Source organism: Lasioglossum baleicum, chromosome 10 (assembly GCF_051020765.1).
Source record: "Lasioglossum baleicum chromosome 10, iyLasBale1, whole genome shotgun sequence".
Taxonomy (NCBI): Eukaryota; Metazoa; Arthropoda; class Insecta; order Hymenoptera; family Halictidae; genus Lasioglossum; species Lasioglossum baleicum.
In genome coordinates, this window is record NC_134938.1 from 12273764 (window position 1) to 12295494 (window position 21731).

Below are 21731 nucleotides of genomic sequence, written 5' to 3' on the forward strand. Positions count from 1 at the left end.
TACATCCGATTTCCCACGATCTATCCTCCGTAGGATCTACCATGGAGATTGCTTCCACCATTAATTTCGGCGGCAATCGTAATAGATTCGAGACACGTTCTTTCCGAAACGCAGCGTCGTCGTCGGGCTAGATAGTTGGAATTTCACTAAATTCATTACGGAATTGCTCAACGCGAAAGAAAAGGACGAGCTGGAAGAGCAGCGAAAAGAAAGTTCAGCAATTATACCCGTTTATCTCTCCCGTTAGAGGCAGTCTGTTCTCTCCTCTAATAAACACACTTTCGGAGCTTGTGTTCGCGTTACGCGAGATCGAGCCGTTTCAATGGCAACGAAAGTGAGCCACTTTTTATCAGCCGGGTCCCACTTTGACAGGAGAGTGTCGGAGCCACGGTCGAGATCGTCGGTATGATCGATCGAAGCGTGAAAAAAGAACTTTTTAAAAACCACGCTTATATTAAAATGCACTAAAAAGGAGAAAATAATTTTTTTAGACATTAGTCACTATAAATAAAAGCATGGAGCGCTAAACTATATTGACGCAATCTTCGTGGGCGTTCCACGCTTTTATTTATAGTCGCTAATGTCTAAAAAGATTATTTTCTTCTTTTTAAGGCGTTTTATTATAAGCGTGGTTTTCTAAAAAGTTTTTTTATATATTTTTTAATTTTCTACTTTCTAGTCTTTTTTAAATGGAACGCAAGATATAGTAATACTGGTATGACATAGTAAGATGTAGAAACGCAAGATATGGAAATACGCGAGACAGAATGAGGGGATGACTCCGGGAGACGACGTCTCTTGATGGAGTCCGAAATTGTCCGAAATGGAACTGAATAAACGGAACACCACACTGACTGAGCTCCTTCGGTGCGAAATGTGTCAATGGAGTGGGGATGAGTCGGAGTGGGAACGCGTAGTGGAGTAGGGAGCGCTGGCGCGTGGAGTGGGGATCGCTGAACGCGATGACGTACTACCGAGTGTCGCGCGACGAGGTGTGACCGTCAATATTAAATCTTTTTTTTCTCCTGAATGCACAGTTTTTTAAAAATTTGTTTTTTAATATTGCATTGTCATCCAGTTCTGAGCTATGTTTAAAGTTTCAAGTCTCTAGCTCATCGGGAAGTGGTTTAAAATTCGATTACAAGATTTGATGCATACAACAACAACAACGACAACGACAACTCGGCAAGCTAATATAAGCGTGGTAAAAAAGGAAGCTACGACGACGGGTATCCGATCACTGAAGCAAATGGGAAAAGTACATTTTTTTCTAGAAGAAAGTTTCTTCAACTTTCATCTCACTCCGATTCCCATAAAATTCTTTACACAACTGCGCATGCTAGAAGCATAGTTGCAATGTTTTTAAACGTTCCTAGAGCGAAATTATAGACCGACTCAAAGCTAAACGCTTCGATCTGCTTCCGACGTGAGAACACGGACGAGAGATTCCTAACAACGATTAGGGTTTCTGGGACGCTTCACCATTTTTTCACGTTGCGAATGCGGAACAATTCCGCGATTCCGCGGATTCCTCGGACGCTGAGCGGCCATTTTCTTTGTCGACTGTCCACTGAGAGGCGAAAATCGAAATTTCTAATTACAAGAAGTTTAGTATTCATAATTAGACATCGGATTTTAATCGTTCATAACAAAAATGAGTAGGTGTAATTTAAAATAGTAAAAATTCTTCCAATACCAATATTTTAGAATATTGTTGTATCATTTTCAACTTATTAAACACATTAAGAAAGAAACTAATATAAATATACAATATATAAATAATTTATATTGAATTTAAAATTTCTGTGCTGACGTATTTGACGCAGATTTTGAAATTCAAATTAAAACATTCCTAGATGAAAAGATTCAAATTCAAATTCTCACATTTGAATCTCAATTCTGGATTCAACTCTGAATCTCCGCTCGAACGGAGAACCAGCTGATTAAAAATCAAGTAAATCATTCGGGTGTCAATTTTAGCATCGAAATTAAAAAACGACCACGTAAAATACAAATTCGTGTCTGACTTTGTCCTCTTCTTTAGCCAACAGGTTTATATTTTTTCGGCTCGATGTTCTTCCCAAAATGAATCCTGAAGGATCCACGGATCATCACATATTTTAAAGTCTCTCCTTGAATCCTGTTTGCCTCGAGAAGAATGACCCCGAAGAAACATGCATGATGGTATCGTACTGTTTCCCTGGACTTTTACGGAATCTTAATTATCCTTTCCATATTTGTTCGTGTGTTTTTTATAATTTTCTTTTCTGCCAGTTTCTAATTTCGGACCGATAGCGGGGTCCCGTACAGAGGTCTTTTTTGCAATTTGGCTCTTGGAACTTTATAAACAACGAAACTGTACGTTTTTATAGAAGAAATTTTTGTCTGTACACTTTTTCCAAAAAAGGGCTCTGTACGCTAACCCGCAATAATACAAAGAGTATTTCAACACAAAGAGCATCTGGAAAAAGTGTATATTTGAGATTTTGTTTCCCGTGCAACATTATTGGAGCAAGTATAAAAAGAAACTCAGAGTATCTATGTTATACACAATTAATTTTATCAATTATTATTAATGGCTGAACCACCGGACGTGACACTACCGGAGCTTACGTAAGGAAGAGATATACCACACATGTCCGAAGAAATATCGAATTTGCATTGCACACAGAGGAATCGCTAGAAACACCTGTCGGAAGAATGTCAGTTTACGGATATAGCGCCTGAGGTGGGACATTTCCTATTCAAATTGAGCAGAACCCGACTCGTCGTTCACATAATTGAGAAGAAACTCGTGTCCCGTTTAGCCGAAAGTGGAGAGGAACCACGGGAAATGGGGCGTCGCTGTACACACATAGCAACAGCAAACGTATTCAAATGAAGTATTTGGGTGCTTCGCGGTGTTGATACTTTCACTTTCCTCGAGCTTTCTACGCGGACGAGGACAATTTTCAACGAGTCTAAAAGACGACGCACGTGTGCTGTCGTAGTTATCGGCTAGTTCATAACACATGACATCTGATGGTATAAAAATTGAACGGTGGAAAGTGGAAATAAATAATGATTTTACCACGCTTATATTAGCTTGCCGTGTCGTTGTTGTATGCGTCAATTCTTGTAATCGAATTTTAAACCACTTCCCGATGAGCTAGAGACTTGAACCTTTAAACATAGCTCAGAACTGGATGGCAATATTAAAAAACAAATTTAAAAAAAAACTGTGCGTCTAGGAGAAAAAATATTTTAATATCAACCGTCACACCTCGTCGCGCGACACTCGGTAGTACGTGATCGCGTTCAGCGATCCCCACTCCGCGCGCCAGCGCTCCCTACTCCACTACGCGTTCCCACTCCGACTCATCCCCACTCCACTGACACATTTCGCACCGAAGGAACTCGGTCAGTGTGGTGTTCGGTTCATTTAGTTCCATTTCAGACAATTTCGGACTCCATCAAGAGACGTCGTCTCCCGGAGTCATCCCCTCATTCTATCTCGCGTATTTCCATATCTTACTATTTCATACTAGTATTACTATATCTAGCGATCCATTTAAACAGACTAAAAAGTAGAAAATAAAAAGATATATAAAAAGAAACTTTTTAAAAACCACGCTTATGTTAAAATGCACTGAAAAGGAGAAAACAATTTTTTTCCTGGTTCTCCCAAAAATTTAATATAAATTTAAATAAAATCATGACAGTAGTGACTATAAATAAAAGCGTGGAGCGCTAAACTATATTGACGTGATCTTCGTGGGCGCTCCACGCTTTTATTTTTATAGTCACTAATGTTATGATTTCATTTAAATTTATATTAAATTTTTGGGAGAAACAGGAAAAAAATTATTTTCTCCTTTTAGACCATTTTAATATAAGCGTGGTTTTTAAAAAGTTTTTTTTTATATATTTTGTTTTTCATATTATTTCAGATCAGATTAGAATTTTAGTTGCATTATCAGTCGTACGCAATTTTATTTCCTTATGTACTTATATAATAAATAATCATTTTTCGAGGTAATTGTACCACACACACACACACACAGAGTATGAGGATTGCATCCTCTTCATAGATTTCTCAGAGTGAATTTAGGCAGCAATTAAATAGTCTCTACATATCCTCTACGTATCCACAAAGATTCATAATCGATTCTCTCGTAAATTATTCGGAATTTATTCATTTTCAAGTATTTTTCGAATGGATTTATGGAGGCGCAGCTGGATTTGCAGTTGGCATCATGAGAGGACGGAATGGTGACGGTGGATACTTGCGTGGGTCGTTCACTATGAGGGCGCGTAGGTTCGTCTTCGAGGTATGTCAAGGAAAACGAGTGTGCAACAGAAGACAACGATCGATATCGGAAAACGTCAAGAGGCCTTCGTCGATCGTATCGGACACAATGGGACGCGTACGCGTTCATAATTCTTAATGACGAACGAGGACGCCGAATTCTGTCGAAGGCCGTGAGTCGATTGGCAAGACGACGTGTTAGACAAACAGTCTACACTTGCCACTCAAGAGAGAGAAATTATACGTCGCGACTATCCTTCGACATTATTTCTTTGCGCGTCAGATATATCGTAAATATAATAATAAATAAAATCAGATATTGACAATAAAAAAACTTTATCACAATTTTGTAAGAGAACGGTTGAGTTTTCACCCATGGTAGCTGTTGCACTTTTTATCCTTGTGATGAAGGGAATACGACGCAGTAAAAAAAATTGTTGACCTTTTGACCTTGAAATTAATTTTGCTACGATAGTCGCGCCGTATAATTTATTTACACCCTGTAGTCCAGTCAACGAAAAGTTGTAGAGGGAAATGGAAGGAACAGAATTTTTAACTTTGAGTCTTTGTTTGGACTAGTTAGGAGGTAAACATACTAAAAGGCAGGGGGCACGTAGAAGGTCCCCTTTTTCGGTTTTCCGCTTATATCTCGGAAACTATGCATCCCAGCGATAAGACCATTCTATACAAAATTAAAGCTGACAAAATGCGCCACAAGATTGGTTGGATTCAGTTTTTCGTTATATCGCATAGTTTCCGAGATATCCGCGCTCAAAGTTCACTAATTGTGCTGGAAAGTTAGCTAGTCAAATAAGGCAAAAATCTGTTTATCACAATTAGTGAACTTTTTGAGCGCGAATATCTCGGAAACTATGCGAGATAGCGAAAAACTGAATCCGATCAATCTTGTGGCGCATTTTGTCAGCTTTAATTTTGTATGGAAGGTCTTATCGCTAGGATGCATAGTTTCCGAGATATAAGCGGAAAACCGAAAAAGGGGACCTTCTACGTGTCCCCCCTAAACTTTTAGTATGTTTGCCTCCTAACTAGTTTGACAACTTTGACAATGCAAATGAATTCGTTGTCCTTCGAGAGCTCGATAATTAATTATACCAACGATTAATTCCGTTTCATCATTAACACTCTGCCTGCACGACCAGCGTGCGACAGCCGCGATCTCGAACTTGAAAAGAAAGTCAAATTAATTTCCTGCACGTTGTTATTTAAATTAATAACGCGTGACAACTTCTCCTCGTTCAATATCGTTCGGATTTCATGAGAGGAATACAACACGTGTACGACTTAAAACGCGGCGTCTCGCATTGTTGCGCACTGTAAAAGGAAAAAATGGCCGGCCGGGACTGCTGTAAAAATGAAATCGCTGTCTACCGGTGACAACCGGAGCCGCAAACGGAATAATCGAGGGGTAACCAAAGATTTCGCCTTGGGCATGAGGTTACGCAGGTGTGCATCGTCTTTGGACTTTCACTGGCGGGTCTCTGAACCCGTCCGGCCAACTCAACGACGTCTCTTCCGGTCCGACTCGCCGGGTCGTTGTTCGTGAACTTGAAAACCAGATTTGGCCGGTGCCGGCGAAAAGTTTCGCCTCGCGAACACCGAGCCTTTTCTATCAACACTCTCGCGCTTTTCAACCAGAAGCAGCGCAAAACCGGTAGACAGTTCCATCGGCAAGCCATCTCGGCGATCAAACATCCTTTACGCAATTAGGCGATGCTTTCAGAAGTTAGGAACAAAGAACCGCAGACTAATAGACTCACAACTACTTCAACTGGCCATTTAAAAATATCTACTGGAGCAAATTAAAATGTTTTGCTTGCTGAATTCCACAATAGATTCGAAGATTGAAGCTTCCTCGTTACAACCATGTTTTTAAATTTGATGTACGATTTTTTTCAGCCATTTTATGCAAAAGTAACGAGGACCAACTTAGGTCCCATTGATAGTACACCTTCAAAGTTCAAGAAAACGACAAAAAAGAATGGTGGATCAATTTTCAAGGTGTCCTTGTGAAGAGGAACCTTCAAATCCATGGTAGATTTATTAGAAACAATTTTTTCAACGATTTTTCTAGCCATTTTATGCAAAAGTAACGAGGACCAACTTGGGACCTACGAAGGCCTCGTGCAAAGTTGATAGCACACCTTCAAAGCTCAAGAAAACAACTAGAAAGAATGGTGGATCAATTTTCAGGGTGTCTTTGTGAAGAGGAAGCTTCAAATCCGTGGTAGATTTATCAGAAACAATTTTTTCCAACGATTTTACAGACTGCCGACTTGCACACTTCTTGCAGATTGACGCGCGAGCCGGATGGAACGTCTTCTCCTTTTTCTGTGAGCTAACACGGTGAAAGTGGCCGGGGAACGATCATCGGAATCGGCTGAAAACGCGATTTTTCATCGCACCGCCGGGTTTCTTCGTCCACGGCAATCTAGATTCATGTCAGTGGCCTTAATAATGCTCGCGCGATCATCGCGGAAGAGGATTCCCCGAGCAACACCGTCTTCTAAACGCGAGAAACGGATTATGGTTGGATCGAGAAGTGGACCAGTCGAATTTGATCGACGGTTGAATGGATCGTCTTTTTAATTAGAGACTTCAGATTGGTTCCTTTTCATTGGTTACACTGTCAACAATCTTGCGAGTTCTATTTAATATAGTTTACGAGAGACAAGAACATGAGTGGTACCAGCTCAAAACTACAAGATAGTTCAGGCAGAGATGCAAATAGCGGGTTCCTGAACTGTTCTTCTTCGGGCACTTTGGTTGAATGGAAATATAGGGCCCAAGGGCCCTTTTTTACGGAAGAGGTAAAAAAATGCATTTATGCACACACTGAAGGGGGTAGTGTGGGACTAAGGGGAACAGGTGGTCGGTTCCCCCACTACCCACTAAAAATCAATCCTCTCCCGAGACGTCTGATAAGACGCCCCTCTACTAACTTTGTTCCGGTCAAGTTGAGCAATGTGGTCCCGTTTTCCACATTTATCGCATGGTTCAGTGATCGGGTCGAATCCACGCCTATTTTTTGCGCTTAGGGCCCAAGGGCCCTGGATGAGTGATTGGTTTTAGTGGGTATGGGGGAACCGAACACCTGTTCCCTCGAGACCCACACTACCCCCATACGGGGGTGTACATAAATGTATTTTTTTCCACTCATCCTTAAAATAAAAAAAAAGGCCCAATACAGTTTACTCCGATATATGGCGGGATTGCCTTCCGTGCCATTTCGAATGTAGTCTTCCAGCGATATCTTTCGTTGGAAAAAGATAGAATATGATACACTCTCTAACAAGAGAAGCACGCCAAGTGTCCGACTTCGATTTTGATAATTTTTTTGTGAGACGATCGTATAGGGATCCCTAATTATGTATGCAAAATATTAGGTGTAGTTACTCAATAGTTTTAAAGATATAAACAATTAAAGTTTCATACCTGCGAATCACGCAACCTGCTTACACGCCTAATGGAAAGGTACGAACTTTAATTGTTTATATCTTTAGAATTATCGAGTAACTGCACCTAATATTTTGCATACATAATTAGGGATCCATATACCATCGTCTCACAAAAGATTATCAAAATCGAAGTCGGACACTTAGGGTCCTTCCCTTGTAAGCGATGTTGAGCAAACAACGTCAAAAGAAGAAGAGGGGATTTTCTTATTGTATAAAATAATGCTTCCACTAATAGGCTTCTAACATCTTTTTAGGGTGTTTCTCTGTCACTTGGCCCGTTCGAGCGGAGTTGTTTTGAGAAGGAGGGCTCTCTTCCGATTGGTGGGACGAAAAGCAAGACACCCAGAGGGGTTCCGGTGTCCGAAATTCGATCGGCCTCGAGGGGGTTCCGGACAGTTTCGGAAAAGGTCCGGATTGATCGTCGGGCCGACGGTGTACGTTTGCGACGGAAGAAGGCGAAGGCGAACGCGGGAAGTAAGTAGGTCGGTGAGAATTGTCGGTCCTTCGTCGGAGACACGAGGAGCCGCTGACTGAGCGCCTTCGTCAGTCTCGCGAAGATATTCCGGGAGTCAACAGGTGCGTAGGAGCAGGCCTCCTCTCTCTGCTCTGCTTCTGCTTCTGCTCTTTTCATTCTTATTTCCCTCCTTCCTTGTGTCTCTCTTTCTCGGACGCGATACCGATCGACCGTGGATTTCGTTGGACCCGTGCGTATCATGCGGTTCTGAGGTGTCTACCCTCTTTCCTTCTTCTTACCTCCTCTCTTCCGGTTCTCTGTTCCCGAACCCTCTACGTTACTGTTGGACCTGACCAGCTTGGAGAACACCGTGGAGACCAGGGAACACGAAAATGGACTCACGCAAGGTACTTATCAGTCCGACATGTTGACATTCTTCTGCTTGTTAAGTGCTCCTTTGGACATTGCGTTTCTACTCTTCTATATTTGTGACTTCTATATTTAGCGGGTTGAGCGATCATCTCTGTGCGAAACGAACCCGGTTGACCCTTCGAAGACGTGTATAATTTAATTATGTACTTAACAAGATTATGTACGTAACCTGCTACTTGCGTCGGTGATTATGACAGTGGTGTAAGCGAAAATTCCAATTGTGAAGCGTCGATTGGTTTTGATTAATAATTAGTAGACGGATCTTTATGCAATTATGGCTTATAAAAATTTTCAAAAAATGCGAGGATATAAAATATGACAGAATATATTCCAGATCTAAAAAGGCTACTACCACGGAAAATAAGATTCCATCTTATTCCACTTTCTTAAAACTCGTCCACAAAGATTGAAAATTGCACAAACACCCGCAGTCTAATAATTAGACAGCGGATCATTATGCGAAATAAAAATGTTCTACCTGAATTGCAACAAACTGGAGTGAAATAGAATAAATTAATAAGTTGAAGATAATATAACTTCTTCTAATATTTTTACTGCTTTAATAATTTAATCGAGTCTAATTATTAATCAAAACCAATCAATGCTTTACAATTGAAATTTTTGCTTACACCACTGTCATAATCACTTTAAATTATTAACGCAGTAACAATATTAGAAGAATTTAAAAATGCTGTTGTATTATCTTCAACTTATTAATTTATTCTATTTCACTACAGTTTGTTGCAATTGTAGGTGCAATCACCTACCCATTCTTGTTATAAATGCATAAAATCCGCTGTCTATTAATAATTGTGCAGTGAATTGGAAAAATATCATATATGAAATATCTCCAAGATACAAGGCGTCACTTCACTTTCATAATCGCCGACACATTCACGATTCTAAATGATCCAGTTCTCGAATGGTGATTCACCTCTTAATATTTTAATTGCAACACGTTGAAACTGACGAGAAACCGTGAATTCTTCCGACGGGTTTGCTCTGTTGTATTGCTCCTGTTTGTTCTTCAGGCAAATTGTTTCTTCAAGCATTATCGTCCTTTTTACTCGATAAAGACAACATCAGTGCACAAACTTCCGCGATCTAATTATCCCGTGCGAGGACAATGTACAGCAAGAGTTCCAGTTTGAGATTGCAATTACAATTTGCTTCGCGTGACTCCGAGTGAAATAATACTGTTATCAATAATTCATGAATAGAGAAAGTGTAGGTCCAAGCTGAATACAAAGCTCTTTCGAAAAATCGTAAAGTTACTTCACTTATCGGACGGACGATTTTCGACATTGTATCGATGCACAATAGCCGCGTGGGACGGAAAGATAGTTCTGTAATTGCATCGATGATGCGCGTTCCATTGTGTCGATTCATTTTCGTGCGATCGGCTTCGTTGTTCTTGCGAGAAAGCGAGCTTTCTCGACATCGGTGAATGAATCATCCGTTGAGAATCGACTGCAACAAATGTCCCAGGAAATGTTTATATTGGCACGTGTTAACATTAAATTTACCAGGCGTTATAAACATAATTGTGCAATTTTTATTTGAATGCGAACTCGAGTTAGGAAAAGACGGCTTAAAAACGTCTGCAGTTGGACATTCAGACGTCTTAAAGATGTCCCGAATGTCCTACGAACGTGTTCCGAACGTCTCCTGAACGTCTTTAGAAAACGGTACGTCTTTAAGACGTCTGTTTGTTAACGTCTGTCTGTTAATTTCGGTATTTTATGGTGAAACAAAACCGAATTTCTTTATTCAAGCAACGAATTTTAATCAATAAAATATTTATTTATTCGTCTTGGCAAGAGATCATCGAACAAAAGTGAGGAAATATCTTATTCATTAAAATTCATTGCTTGGATAAAAAAAATTGGGATTTATTTCACCTTAAAATACGGGGATTACTTTCTTGCCAACCCAATAGCTTTATCAGGAGAACGCATGTGGAGTTGACATAAAAAGGGTAACAAAAATAACAATTGCAATTAAAATCACAATAAAAATAATAAAAATAACAATTACAATTAAATTCACAATAAAAATTATAATTGAAATTTTAATTGAAATTGGAATTGAAGCAGCTAGAATTTCCTATAAATTGTAAGAAATTGCAAACTGCAAAAAAACTATAAATTGTAAAAACTTGCAAAATTGCAAAAGGTTATAAATTTTTAAAAATGGTAAACCGTGTCGACTTTAAAATATTGCAAAATTCCCAAAGGTTATAAGCAATTGCAAAATTCCAAAAGTTTATAAATTTTAGAAAATTGCAAAAATACTAGAAATTGTAAAAGATATTAAAAAATTTCAAAATTCGAAAAGGTTCAAAATTGTAGGAAATTACAAAATTGTAAAAAAAAAACTATAAATTACAGGAAATTGCAAAATTCCAAAAGATTATAAATTGTAGGAAATTGCAAAATTGCCAAAACAAACTATAAATTGAAAAAACATCGTTTTTTATCATTCAAAATTATAAAAAATTTTCTCATAATCTAAGATACTTAATCTTCGTGGAAGAGATTGGAAATGTCGAATGCTCGAAAGCTCGAACATTAGGCGAACGATCTCGTTCCCGATCGATGCGTAGATCGATCTCGATCGGAGTCGCGCGTACCGGTTCTCTAAACGAGTCGTTCGAGCATGAAATCGGGGGTGATTTGTGCATTATCGAGCTTATGAGAACATGGAAAATTGCAACATCGCCCGGCCTAATGAACGGCGTGCGATTAGCGTGCGTTTCGTCGTAGGAAGTACACAACGGCCTGGCCCCGTTCCGTGTCACACTGTATTTCCGCTCCAGAAAGCCCGCGGACGTTAATTTCGCGGCGATTAATGTGTATCCATCTTCTTTTCCTCCATCTCTATTTTCATCGTTGTTCGTGATTTTTTTTTTCTGTCGGGAGTTCGCGTTTTTTTTCGCGACAGGCTAATTAGAACCACCGGAAGCGAATCTTCCAGTTATGATCTAACGGGCAGGCTTGAGGTTTGCTGAAAGATTGGACATTTTAGTGGATAAACATCTATGTGGCTTGAAATTAATGCAGACAATAAATGTGGAGGACTAACGCTGAGACTACGGCCCTGCGAGCAGTGGACCCGGTAGTGGTGAACACGGCACTGTAAAAGCAAAATACCATCGAAATGTATGATTCGTGTCCATCCACTGTATAATTAATTCTCTTCAAATATATTACAAAAATGGATGTTCATCCTCGATATTATCTATTATATATTTTTGAGATTTCGAGGAAGGTCGAGGAGAGGGGATAGAACCCCGAATATAAAATTTTACTGGCGGATCTCCATTAGTTTTTGAGATATTCATGAAAAACTGTCTTTCTCATTAACATCTCAAAGATTAATTGAAACCCGCCATTGAAATTTTATATTCAGGATCACCGGTCCACTCGTCAAAATCTCAGCTCGTAATTTTGTGTGGATCATATCGCACTGTATCCGCATCCTCTGCTGTTCATTCTGCGGAGTTGATTTTGGCAATCGGTTGGAATGTTCGGATGGTAAAGTTCAGAAGTGATCGTTTCCAATTGTGAAGCATCCGTGGCATTCCTCAGCTGTGCTGTTGCTCGTCCCGGCAAAAGGGTAAGAATTTCCGCGGGATCGCGAGTTAAGGTCAAGAGACGAGTGCCACGGCTGCTTTAGCGGTCGCAGTGCAGAATTTCTGCCCGAGGATCGCCGATCGAAAGTCACCGGATTGGAAAAAGTGGATCGTCCCGTGGCGGACGCGTGCTTGCCCATACTCATACCCATAGACGAGCGAGCGTGGATCGCGCGCGGTGCAAAACGTGCTCGGGGAAAGCATGTCGTTCCATTTCACTTGTCGACGGAGCGGCTACAGGTCCAGTCGGCCACTTTATTTCGGTCCCATCTCTCTCTCTTTCTATCTGTCTTCTTTTTGTTCATTCCTCTCCCGTTCGAAAGTCATTCCAACGCGCCTGTTCCTTTTTCCCTCGTTTTTCCACGACCAGCTCGCCACGATTCCGCGAACCAGCGAAATCGAGGAAAACCGGACGCGACCAGGCTTTTTCTGTACCGATACCAGGTGATTCCGTTGATTGTTACTCCCCGGGGAACGTGCGCACACCACCATAAGCTCCCGGACACTTTGCTAGACGCTTCAACTATTAAATCTAGAATCTAGTTTCAGCCATACCTGTCGTTGGCTTTGTTTCAGCCATATCTGTCGTTGGAGAAGACATACCCCAGAGCCGGGGAGCTTCCTCCCCGCCGTCGCTGCGCGAACCCCACCATTAATTTTCTGGTTGCCCACTCTTCAGAACCTCTCCTGAACTTATTTCTTGTTTCCACAAGACGTTGCTAGGCACTCGAAACTAGGGAATGGAACAGTGTGTGGTCCATGGACTGTCAGTTCTTTGACTCTGATGTACCCTATGTCAATAGACTATGACATACCCTATGCCAATAGAGTATGACATACCCATACTCTATACCAGTGTTTCCCAAAATTTCGATATCTGTGTACACCTTCTATAAATATCGTAACACTGAGTATCCCCCGTTAAGAATAATCGGTATTAAGTAGCAGGCGTGTACATCCTTTGTACACAACAGTAGACCCCCGCTTCAACAGTATTGTTGCACTAGAATCAGTGGGTACCCCCTCCAAACTCTTCCTGCACCCCCAGCGGTACGCGTACCACACTTTGGGAAACACTGCCCTATACCAGTAGACTATGACATACCCATACCCTATACCAGGGGTGGCCAACCTTCTGCATACCATGCGTAAATTTTTTTCACATACGAGTTCAAATGCGCCATACAACTTGAGCAGTTTTTCTACCTTCTTACGTTCATCGTTGCGGTTGGAAAATAGGGGTAGGATCTGCTTCGGTTAGGGGAGGAAAAGGGATAAATCAATTACGCAACTAAATTAATTAACTTACGCTAGTTGAAAATCAACAATCTACAGTAGTGAGAAATGATCTTTTGGACGAGAGGGCGATCGCTGTCTTGAACACTGCAATTGCCATCCTATAATCGTAAACTGTCAAAAAATTGCGACGAATTGGTGAGTAAGAAGGCTGTATAAATTCAACTGATAGCTCTCAGGTGTTGAAAATATGAAGATGAATTCAGTTATGGCACCTACTACAAAAAAATAAGTATAGACGCAAGGATCCAATGCGCCACAGGTTGGCCACCCCTGCCCTATACCAATAGACTATGACATACCCTCTCCATCCTAAGGGGTGTCGAGCGAACAGCTTCGAAAGATGAAGAGGGGCTTGCGATCTTCTTATATCGCTCGAGCTTACCTCCACCGCTACCGCGAATGACTCCGGGATCTGGAGGGTTAAGGATTGAGGTGTTCAATGGTGACAGCAATTTCGCTCGTAAACTGAACCATCGTCTCCCGAAGATAGCACAGCCATTAAGAGACTTATTAATAGGCTCCCGCTAGGCAATATTTCATTGGATCGCGGTTAGACACTCGCGGGTCGAAACGGAGAAATCCTCTTAATGCAATCAATTTTTTAATACCCGCTTTCTGGGACATCCTAATAGCTGCCATTATAACGAAGACTCGTAAGAACGAGGAGACGGAAGCGCGATGGGACAATGGAATCCGGAGGACATCTCGGCGTTGATTCAATCGCGATGAATAAATCCTCGACTTAATAATAGAAAGTACACAACCGGTCGGTTACTGCATCGCTATTTTCTAATCTCGGGAAAGAATGTCGGCAATTTCAGCGAGCTATTAAATTTCTCTCGCCACGATTACCTTCTCGGATCGAGCGGGCCCTCGACTTTTTCGTTACGATGCATCGGTTCTCGACGCTTCAGTTCCGGCAAACACCGACTTCACTATCGAGCAAGCCACGGGCCTCTGGTACAGGCCGGAATATGTGATGTGGCAACACCGCATCAGTCCGATCAGCTGATCCAACTACTCCCAAAGAGGATATGAAAGTGCTCAGGGTCTATTGTGCCACTACTTTTGTCAGTATAGATAGAGACAGACGCAGGTTTAGCATGGAACATAACCTATATAAAATTTGGCAACGCTCTGTCAGTCCGACTTGAAGTGATTGAAGTCTTGCATACCCATACTTAATATGGAACAGAACCTATACCCACTTTTAACACGCTAGATATTTATATAGGCTCTGTTCCATGCTAAGTTTGGGTATGCACGACTTCAACTCGTTGCAAATCGAATTGGGACAGCGTTGCCAAATTTACCATGTTCCGTCCTGCACTAAGCCGTGCGCCAGCTCATCGAAATGATAGCAGTATCTGCATGACAAAGTACAGGCCAGAAATTGGCTCGCCATAAATAAATAGAAAACAGTCGTAGAACTTAGCAAATCTGATCGAAATTGCGTCACGTGTTCAGCTTCGAGCCGACATCTAACGATGGCAGAATTGCTTCAATAGCACCCCCATTTATGGCCAGTTCCCAGGACGAGCTAAAAGGGAACAACGCGAGAGAAAGTCCAGCGGCTTGATAAGAAGACACAAGTTCGCGGACCCTTCCCTTTTCCGTTCGATGCAACGGCTCGCGTAGAAAGTGCGCGGGATTGCACTTTTTTTTTAATGGCCTCGAAAGCTGCACTCCGCCTCTCGGCGAGTCTCTCGCGCCCGAAATGCCCCGCTTTCGAATCCTCGAAATTTCGAATTTTGAAGTCGAAACCTAGAGGTGGCTACGCTAGAGTGAGAGAAGTGGGTCAGGCGCAGCACGGTGTCTGCTGTTTACGGTGTTCGTTCGCGCCTGTTACGTTCGCTTTGGATCGAGGAAGGCACAATGGGCTTCCGGTTAGGTTTATTTCCATCGAGGTGCAGCCGCGTAACACATTAGTCGTTACATAAAACGAGGTTGTAATTAGCGAGTACGCATCGCGCGCTTCCTACACGGGCCTAACGAGGCCACAAAGAAAGGAAGAATAGATTCCAGAACAATTTGGTCATTCGGGTTGAAAGGCGATGAACAGCGAGGTTGCGTATAGGATAGCTGTACTCCTAGCTGAAATGACAGTATTCTCTGTAGGAGGGTTGTAGCTAACTGGCATTGCAGCCACCGGGTTCATCTATGTGGGAGTTAGCTCTTGGATGTCCTGGCTGCAAAACTAGGAAAGCTTCTTTGAATGAGGCGTCGGCCTTTTCATTTGTTTGCGTGTTGCAGGTGTCGCTCCTCTTGTGGTTCCTGTGCCTGGCCGTAGCGGTGTCGGCCTCGGCTGACATCCCGAAGCCTACCTACGCACGAACGATGTTGAAGGTGTCGAGGAGTCTCCCGGGCGAAACGGAGGAGCTGAAGGTGCGAACGAGCGAGGGCAACGTGGCCACTCTGATTGTGAAGCGAAGGGAGAAACTGGTTGCCGACAGTCCGAAGACCCCGGTGGCCACTAGTGAGCCTGTGAAGACTTCTCTGCGCGAGTCGAACGAAAGCTCCGTGGAACCAGCCGCATTCAGTAAGAACGAGACGAGGAACAAGGAAGAGGTCAGAAAGTTGGAGGAGGCTCAGATCGAGCAGCTCAGAGCGAAGTTGTCCGACTCGCAATCCGACAAGAAAACAGCTTCTAGCACAGAGAGCAGTGCCGAAACGGGAAAACCGCTGGCTGCTGGCAGAGAGCAGGCAGTCAGCGAGAAGAATATCGACTACGGCGATTGGACGCCTTTGGGGACCGATGGCAGAGCTGTACGCTTGGAGGAATCGACCACGGAGGAGTATCAGAGCTGGAAGCCCCTTGCCAGCACCCTGAAGAGCAACCTGGAGGAGAGAAACAGCTACGCGAGGTTCGACTCGGCGTTTCCGACCAGCGGACTGCTCCTGATGAGACATTTCCAGGACAGATCGCAGAGGAACCTGCCCATCAACCACGAGGCCGACGAGACGACTCGATACACCTTCCTGCCTCATCAGGTCCGCCCAAGCAGGACCAACATAGGCGCAAACGTCTCGAAGAACAGAGACGCAAAGAACGTGCCGCCGGAGGTGGTCGTTCGCTCGGAGATCAACGTGAAGACCAGCCAAAAGAGGACTCCGATGACCATCGACAGGGATGGCACGCCTGTCATCCACGGGAAGAGGGTTCCCGATGAGCCCATTGACAAGGTGCAGACCTGGCGCAACGCTAGAGTGATAAACAACAAACTGGTCCGCGAAGGAACAACCACGGACAGCTTGGAGCCTTCTACGAGCTTCTACGAGGCGGAGAACGGGGAGAAGCAGGGATTCGAGAGGTTCTTCAGGAACGTCAACAAAAGGTAAATACACTCCGGCAGCGTACAATTGTTCTAATGCACCCAACGAATGACACGTTTGTTCGTTTCGATTAACAGGCACGACAAAGACACGGAGGAGGAGGGGCGGAACGTGTTTTTCGAGTGGGACCCGAGAAATTATAAGAACGAGGCGCTGAAGGCCGAGGTGTACGAATCGAGGAACGACAACTACCGCGCCAGTGCTCACAAGAGGATGCTGCATCCCGATGGAGTAGCGGTGTATCCAGTCTCACAGCTCTACACCCCGGAAAGCCAGAAGATCGCACCGGTAGCCTTGAAGCCGGGCGCTAGAGCGCCTGTCCTTCAATACGCTCATCCCGAACTGGGCGTGCAGCCGGCCAAAATCCTGAAGAACGAGAAGAAACGGCCGGACAACTTCCCCGAGAGCCAGTACTCGTTCACGGAGCAACGACAGAAGAAGAAGTACGTGCTGAACGACAAGAACATCGTCGACAGCTACACGACGAAGAACTACTACCCGAACCAGCACTTCTACGGTCTGAAGAGACCGAACGACGCGCCGTTCTGGATGAAAATATCGGAAAACCTGAAGAGCCAGTTCTCGAACGGCGTGGAGAGGGTCTCGCAGTTCACCCGGCCGGTGATCGATCCTCTGGTGGAGGCCACGCACAAGATCTCCCAGAATCTGGGCCTGTCCAAGGGCAAAGAAGCTCAGGAGAAGATTGGCACCGTCGCCTCCGGGTCCAGTATCCTGATCCCAGCGCTGGGATTGGTAGCCTCCGGCGCTGCTTTGGGTATCGGAGCGGTGGCGGTGGGTAGGTATCTGGACGTAGACGTTCTGAAGCGATCGAACAACGGGATCGGGTCCGAGATAGAGTATCAGAGAGCTCTGGACGGTGATCGGGCGTTTGTCAGCAAGGATCAACGAATCGGAGAGAGTCTGGGTGAAACCGTGTACTTTCTGGAGAACGCGCCGAGAAACGAGGCTGCCAACGCTCATCCCGGGACTCTGAACAATCAGGATGGTGTCCTGGTGATCCTCCAGGAAGATCAGACGCCGCAGGCGGAGGCGAGGAGCAGGAGACGGCGTAGTGCGGATTACTTGGACGTCTTCCAGGCAGACGGGAACCTGAGGAATCTAGTACGGAGCAAACGGTTCCAGAGGAAGGGTGCCGATTCCATCAGCGAGATCGTGGAGATCGATCTGCCGGTTCGAGACGGGAGCATCGACGTGACCGAGCTCGTCATTCCGAGGAAAACTCAGGCTCAGGAAACGAAGGATGAGAAGGACACGTCGATCCTGGTGGTAGAGGACGGCTCCACGCCCACGGAGCTCTTCAAGAATCGCTTCAACGTTGACGGTTCGAAGGAGGACGCACGGAACGGTGCCGCAGAAACGATCGACGAAGAAGGGGGATCTACAGAGCGGGAACAGAGAAACTCCGTGGACGGCCGGGACGAGAGAAGGAGGAAAAGAAGCGTGGGGATTGATCAGGAACTGGAGGACGCTCTTCAGAATTTGGAGAACGCGGAGGTAGCCGAGATAGCTCACATAGACGGGGACTGGAGCAATACTCCTTGCGCGAAGAGGATATTCTGCGACGCTATGATCCAGAGAGATTCCGACGCTGCCATTATGATGGAGAAGAAAATGGCCGCCCTTCTGGGCCTGTGAGTAGATACATCCTGATGTCTACCGGTGGCGGGTGTCCGTAGGAATTCCTTTTTTGCGAAAAGAATCGGGTCGTTACGAAACAGCCGGAAGTCGCGTTCTTCTATCCTGGTGATATAACAATGCTGTCCTAGTTGGCATACAGTATGACTATGTTGGACAGATGGGTATGACAGGCTTTCATTTTCACGGGACGACCTGGTGGAAAAGAATGCCACCGAATTTGGTGCCCCCTTCTCATCCTAGGGGTTAGGCCATAACTTGTTGAGATCATTGAGAGGAGACGCAGAGGTCTATGCAGTTCCTCTTTCTAGAATTTTTATTTGGGTAAACATCTGGGGCCCAATTAGTATTCTTGGCAAGCTTTCAAAAGTGTTCCATGTTAGACCCAGCTGTCCAACACAATTCTAATATCCCTAACTTGTTGAGATCATTGAGAGGAGACGCAGAGGTCTATGCAGTTCCTCTTTCTAGAATTTCTATTTAGAATCAATATCTGGGGTCCAATTAGTATTTTTGGCAAGCTTTCAAAAGTGTTCCATGTTAGATCCTGTTGTCTAACACAGTTCTAATCGTGCCCAGTCCGTTGAGAACAGTTCGGCGAGATAGGAGAGGGAACGGTTTCCGTGGCGGAAGAAGCCGCAAGCAACGCCTCGATTAGGAGCGATCCGTGCTCGTTTAATTCGCGGCGTACATTCACGGGCTTTTCCTAAGGCTTGCTCGTTCGGTGCGTGACAGGCCACGCACCGCATGCACGGAGTGAAACTGTGCTAAGAGGTAAAAGTCGAATCAGTCAGTAGGACGTTGTCGGCGAAAGCTGGAAGAAAGTTATCTGTCTCTCGCTACGGTTCCGTGTGGCCAGGCTGGCTCTTTCGATACGGATTTTATGTCTTCATCTCAATTTTACTGACCACGGTGAACATCCGAGATTGCGGCGCATCATATTAAGCATGAATTTTCCTTGACGCGAATCGAGTCCGGTAATCGTCTCTCAGAGTTCGTTGAACCCATCATGAGCGTATCCACTAAGCTATCCTCTGAGCTAATCTTTCATGCCATCATCCGATCGGACGTGATTCAATGCCAGCTTTCGACTCGGCGACAGCGACGTTTTTTTCCACTGGACAATTCATCAACAAGTTGAAACACCGATGCCAATTACAGAGGCATCGCCTAACCCCGTCGGCTATCAATTATATCGCCCAACTGTCGCGTTGTTCCCGTGCTTTCTAATGAATTTTCATCGGCCATTAATCGCTCTCCGTTTGCATACCTTTACAGAATACAGCCGGGGGCTGCTGTCCAGGTGTCCAGCCACTTCCAGGAGGTCATGGACGCCGTGAGGAGGCACGACTGTTCCAGCTTTCTGTGTCCCCAGGCCAGGCCCGGCAACGTGTTCTTCTAAATCCGCTGAAAACGCCCCGATCGTGGAAAGCGACGCTGATAAATCGCGAGCTGTCTCCCGGGGCCGGTGAAAGCAGACCCGCCGCGACGCGTCACGAGATTTCACACGAATTTGATTCCCTTCGGCGATCGGTATCGACGGGTCACGGGTTCGATCCCAGTCGGATTCTAACTGCCACAAATAAGAACCTTCGATACCAAGTTGGACACACGGTCTTTCAGAATGAGTGCTCTTGGACAATTGACTTCAAGTCGAACCCTCTTGAAATCTGTCTGTAAAATCAATCAAGAGGTTCCGGGCACCCGGTATTATAAATCGGACCAATTTGTCTCCAAGATTGCACGACCTCCTGAACAATTCATCAGTCGAGTACTCCCATTCTGAAACGCCCTGTACATCCGAAGGGCTCAAACTTCAGAGATATTCCTGAATCTAACAACACTAATTTAGCCGGAGAACTACGGGGGAAAACTGAGGGGAAGGACAAGCAAATGGTCAATTATATAGTCACACGATTAAAATTGTAAAGTCTTTTTATAATTCGATATCGAATTTTTTCCGCCGCTGGCTGTTTATAGAACTGATTTATACAGTTGTATAGGTATAAGCCTACCAACGGTGAGCGACAGGATAATAAACAACACGTGTTGAAGTTATACTGCTAGTTTATTGCTGCGTGCTTTACGCATAGACGACTAGTACTCAGGCTAGATCAGTGATGCCAGATGAGGGGAGTCACGGTGAAATGATGTACCCCCTCTCTGATGACGGGGAATGAGCGGGGCGAATGGGAGACACGTTGCACGTGTGCGATGGGGACCGTGGATTATGCGCCTGCGCACGGTGCTGGAATGGAATAGTGGAAGGGGTAGGAGGAGAGTACATGAGCGCCGTTCGGCGCTCATTCTGGCATCACTGGTTGTTTGTACTATTGTCCTTCCTCTCGCGGAGATTTTCGGAGAAGAGACCGCGAACTGGTCTCGAGTGTAAAAGTGTACATATCTGCCACTCTATTTAATGTCTGAGCTAATAATTTTAAGGGACCATAGACTTATTGTAAGATGAATTTTCGAGAAGGGCGACCGACTCGAAGACCCCCGGGGACCGGGTAGCCTAAACTTGACCTAAACCGTTTAGCCGGTAGATTAATTCCACTCGCGTACACCGTGACGCGGGTCGAACACGAGATTCGGGTCAAATTTGAGTTTCCCAATGGGTCTTCACTTTCACTCGGTCGCCTCTGGTCGTTGACGCGCGTTCATTGAACACCCGGAACGATTTCGATCGCGGACATTGTTGCAGATGATATTTATTTCGTTTCCATTTCACGAGGAGTTTGGGTTTCTCAAAAAATGCATCGAATGTACGTGTAAGTTAGCAATAAACGTGTTATTTTTTTTCACAGTGACGGATAAATAAACGTTTCAGTTTGTACGACATCTTGTTTCACGTTAAGCGTAAGATAATAATATTGTATAATATAAGATGTATGTAATAATAATAGAGCAAAGTCTTGATGTAACTCGATCTTGGTCAGTTGGCGTACCCCCTCCATCGGTGCGTGTATTTATCATTATTTTCTCATGCAACTTTCATCAACTTATTCGTAAACAATGTCTAAAAATTATTGCAAAGAAGCTTGAAGATTCTTATTTATTGCTCTGTCACAATTTTCTTTGTAACGAATACAAACGTACCGTATTAAAAAATACCTCATACCATTTAAAAAAATGAAGGTGACCTTCATATGTCTACAA

General features: G+C 44.1%; 1 protein-coding gene across 1 annotated transcript; it reads left to right on the forward strand.

Annotated features, from left to right (window-relative positions):
* Nucleotides 1–8288: 8288 nt before the first annotated feature.
* On the forward strand, nucleotides 8289–21687 carry LOC143212632 (uncharacterized). Its single transcript, XM_076431598.1, has 4 exons — nucleotides 8289–8625; nucleotides 15837–16918; nucleotides 16994–18568; nucleotides 19851–21687. Exons 1-4 carry the CDS (start codon nucleotides 8611–8613, stop codon nucleotides 19972–19974), a joined length of 2796 nt encoding a protein of 931 aa, XP_076287713.1. The 5' UTR covers nucleotides 8289–8610; the 3' UTR covers nucleotides 19975–21687.
* The last annotated feature ends 44 nt before the right edge of the window (nucleotides 21688–21731 follow it).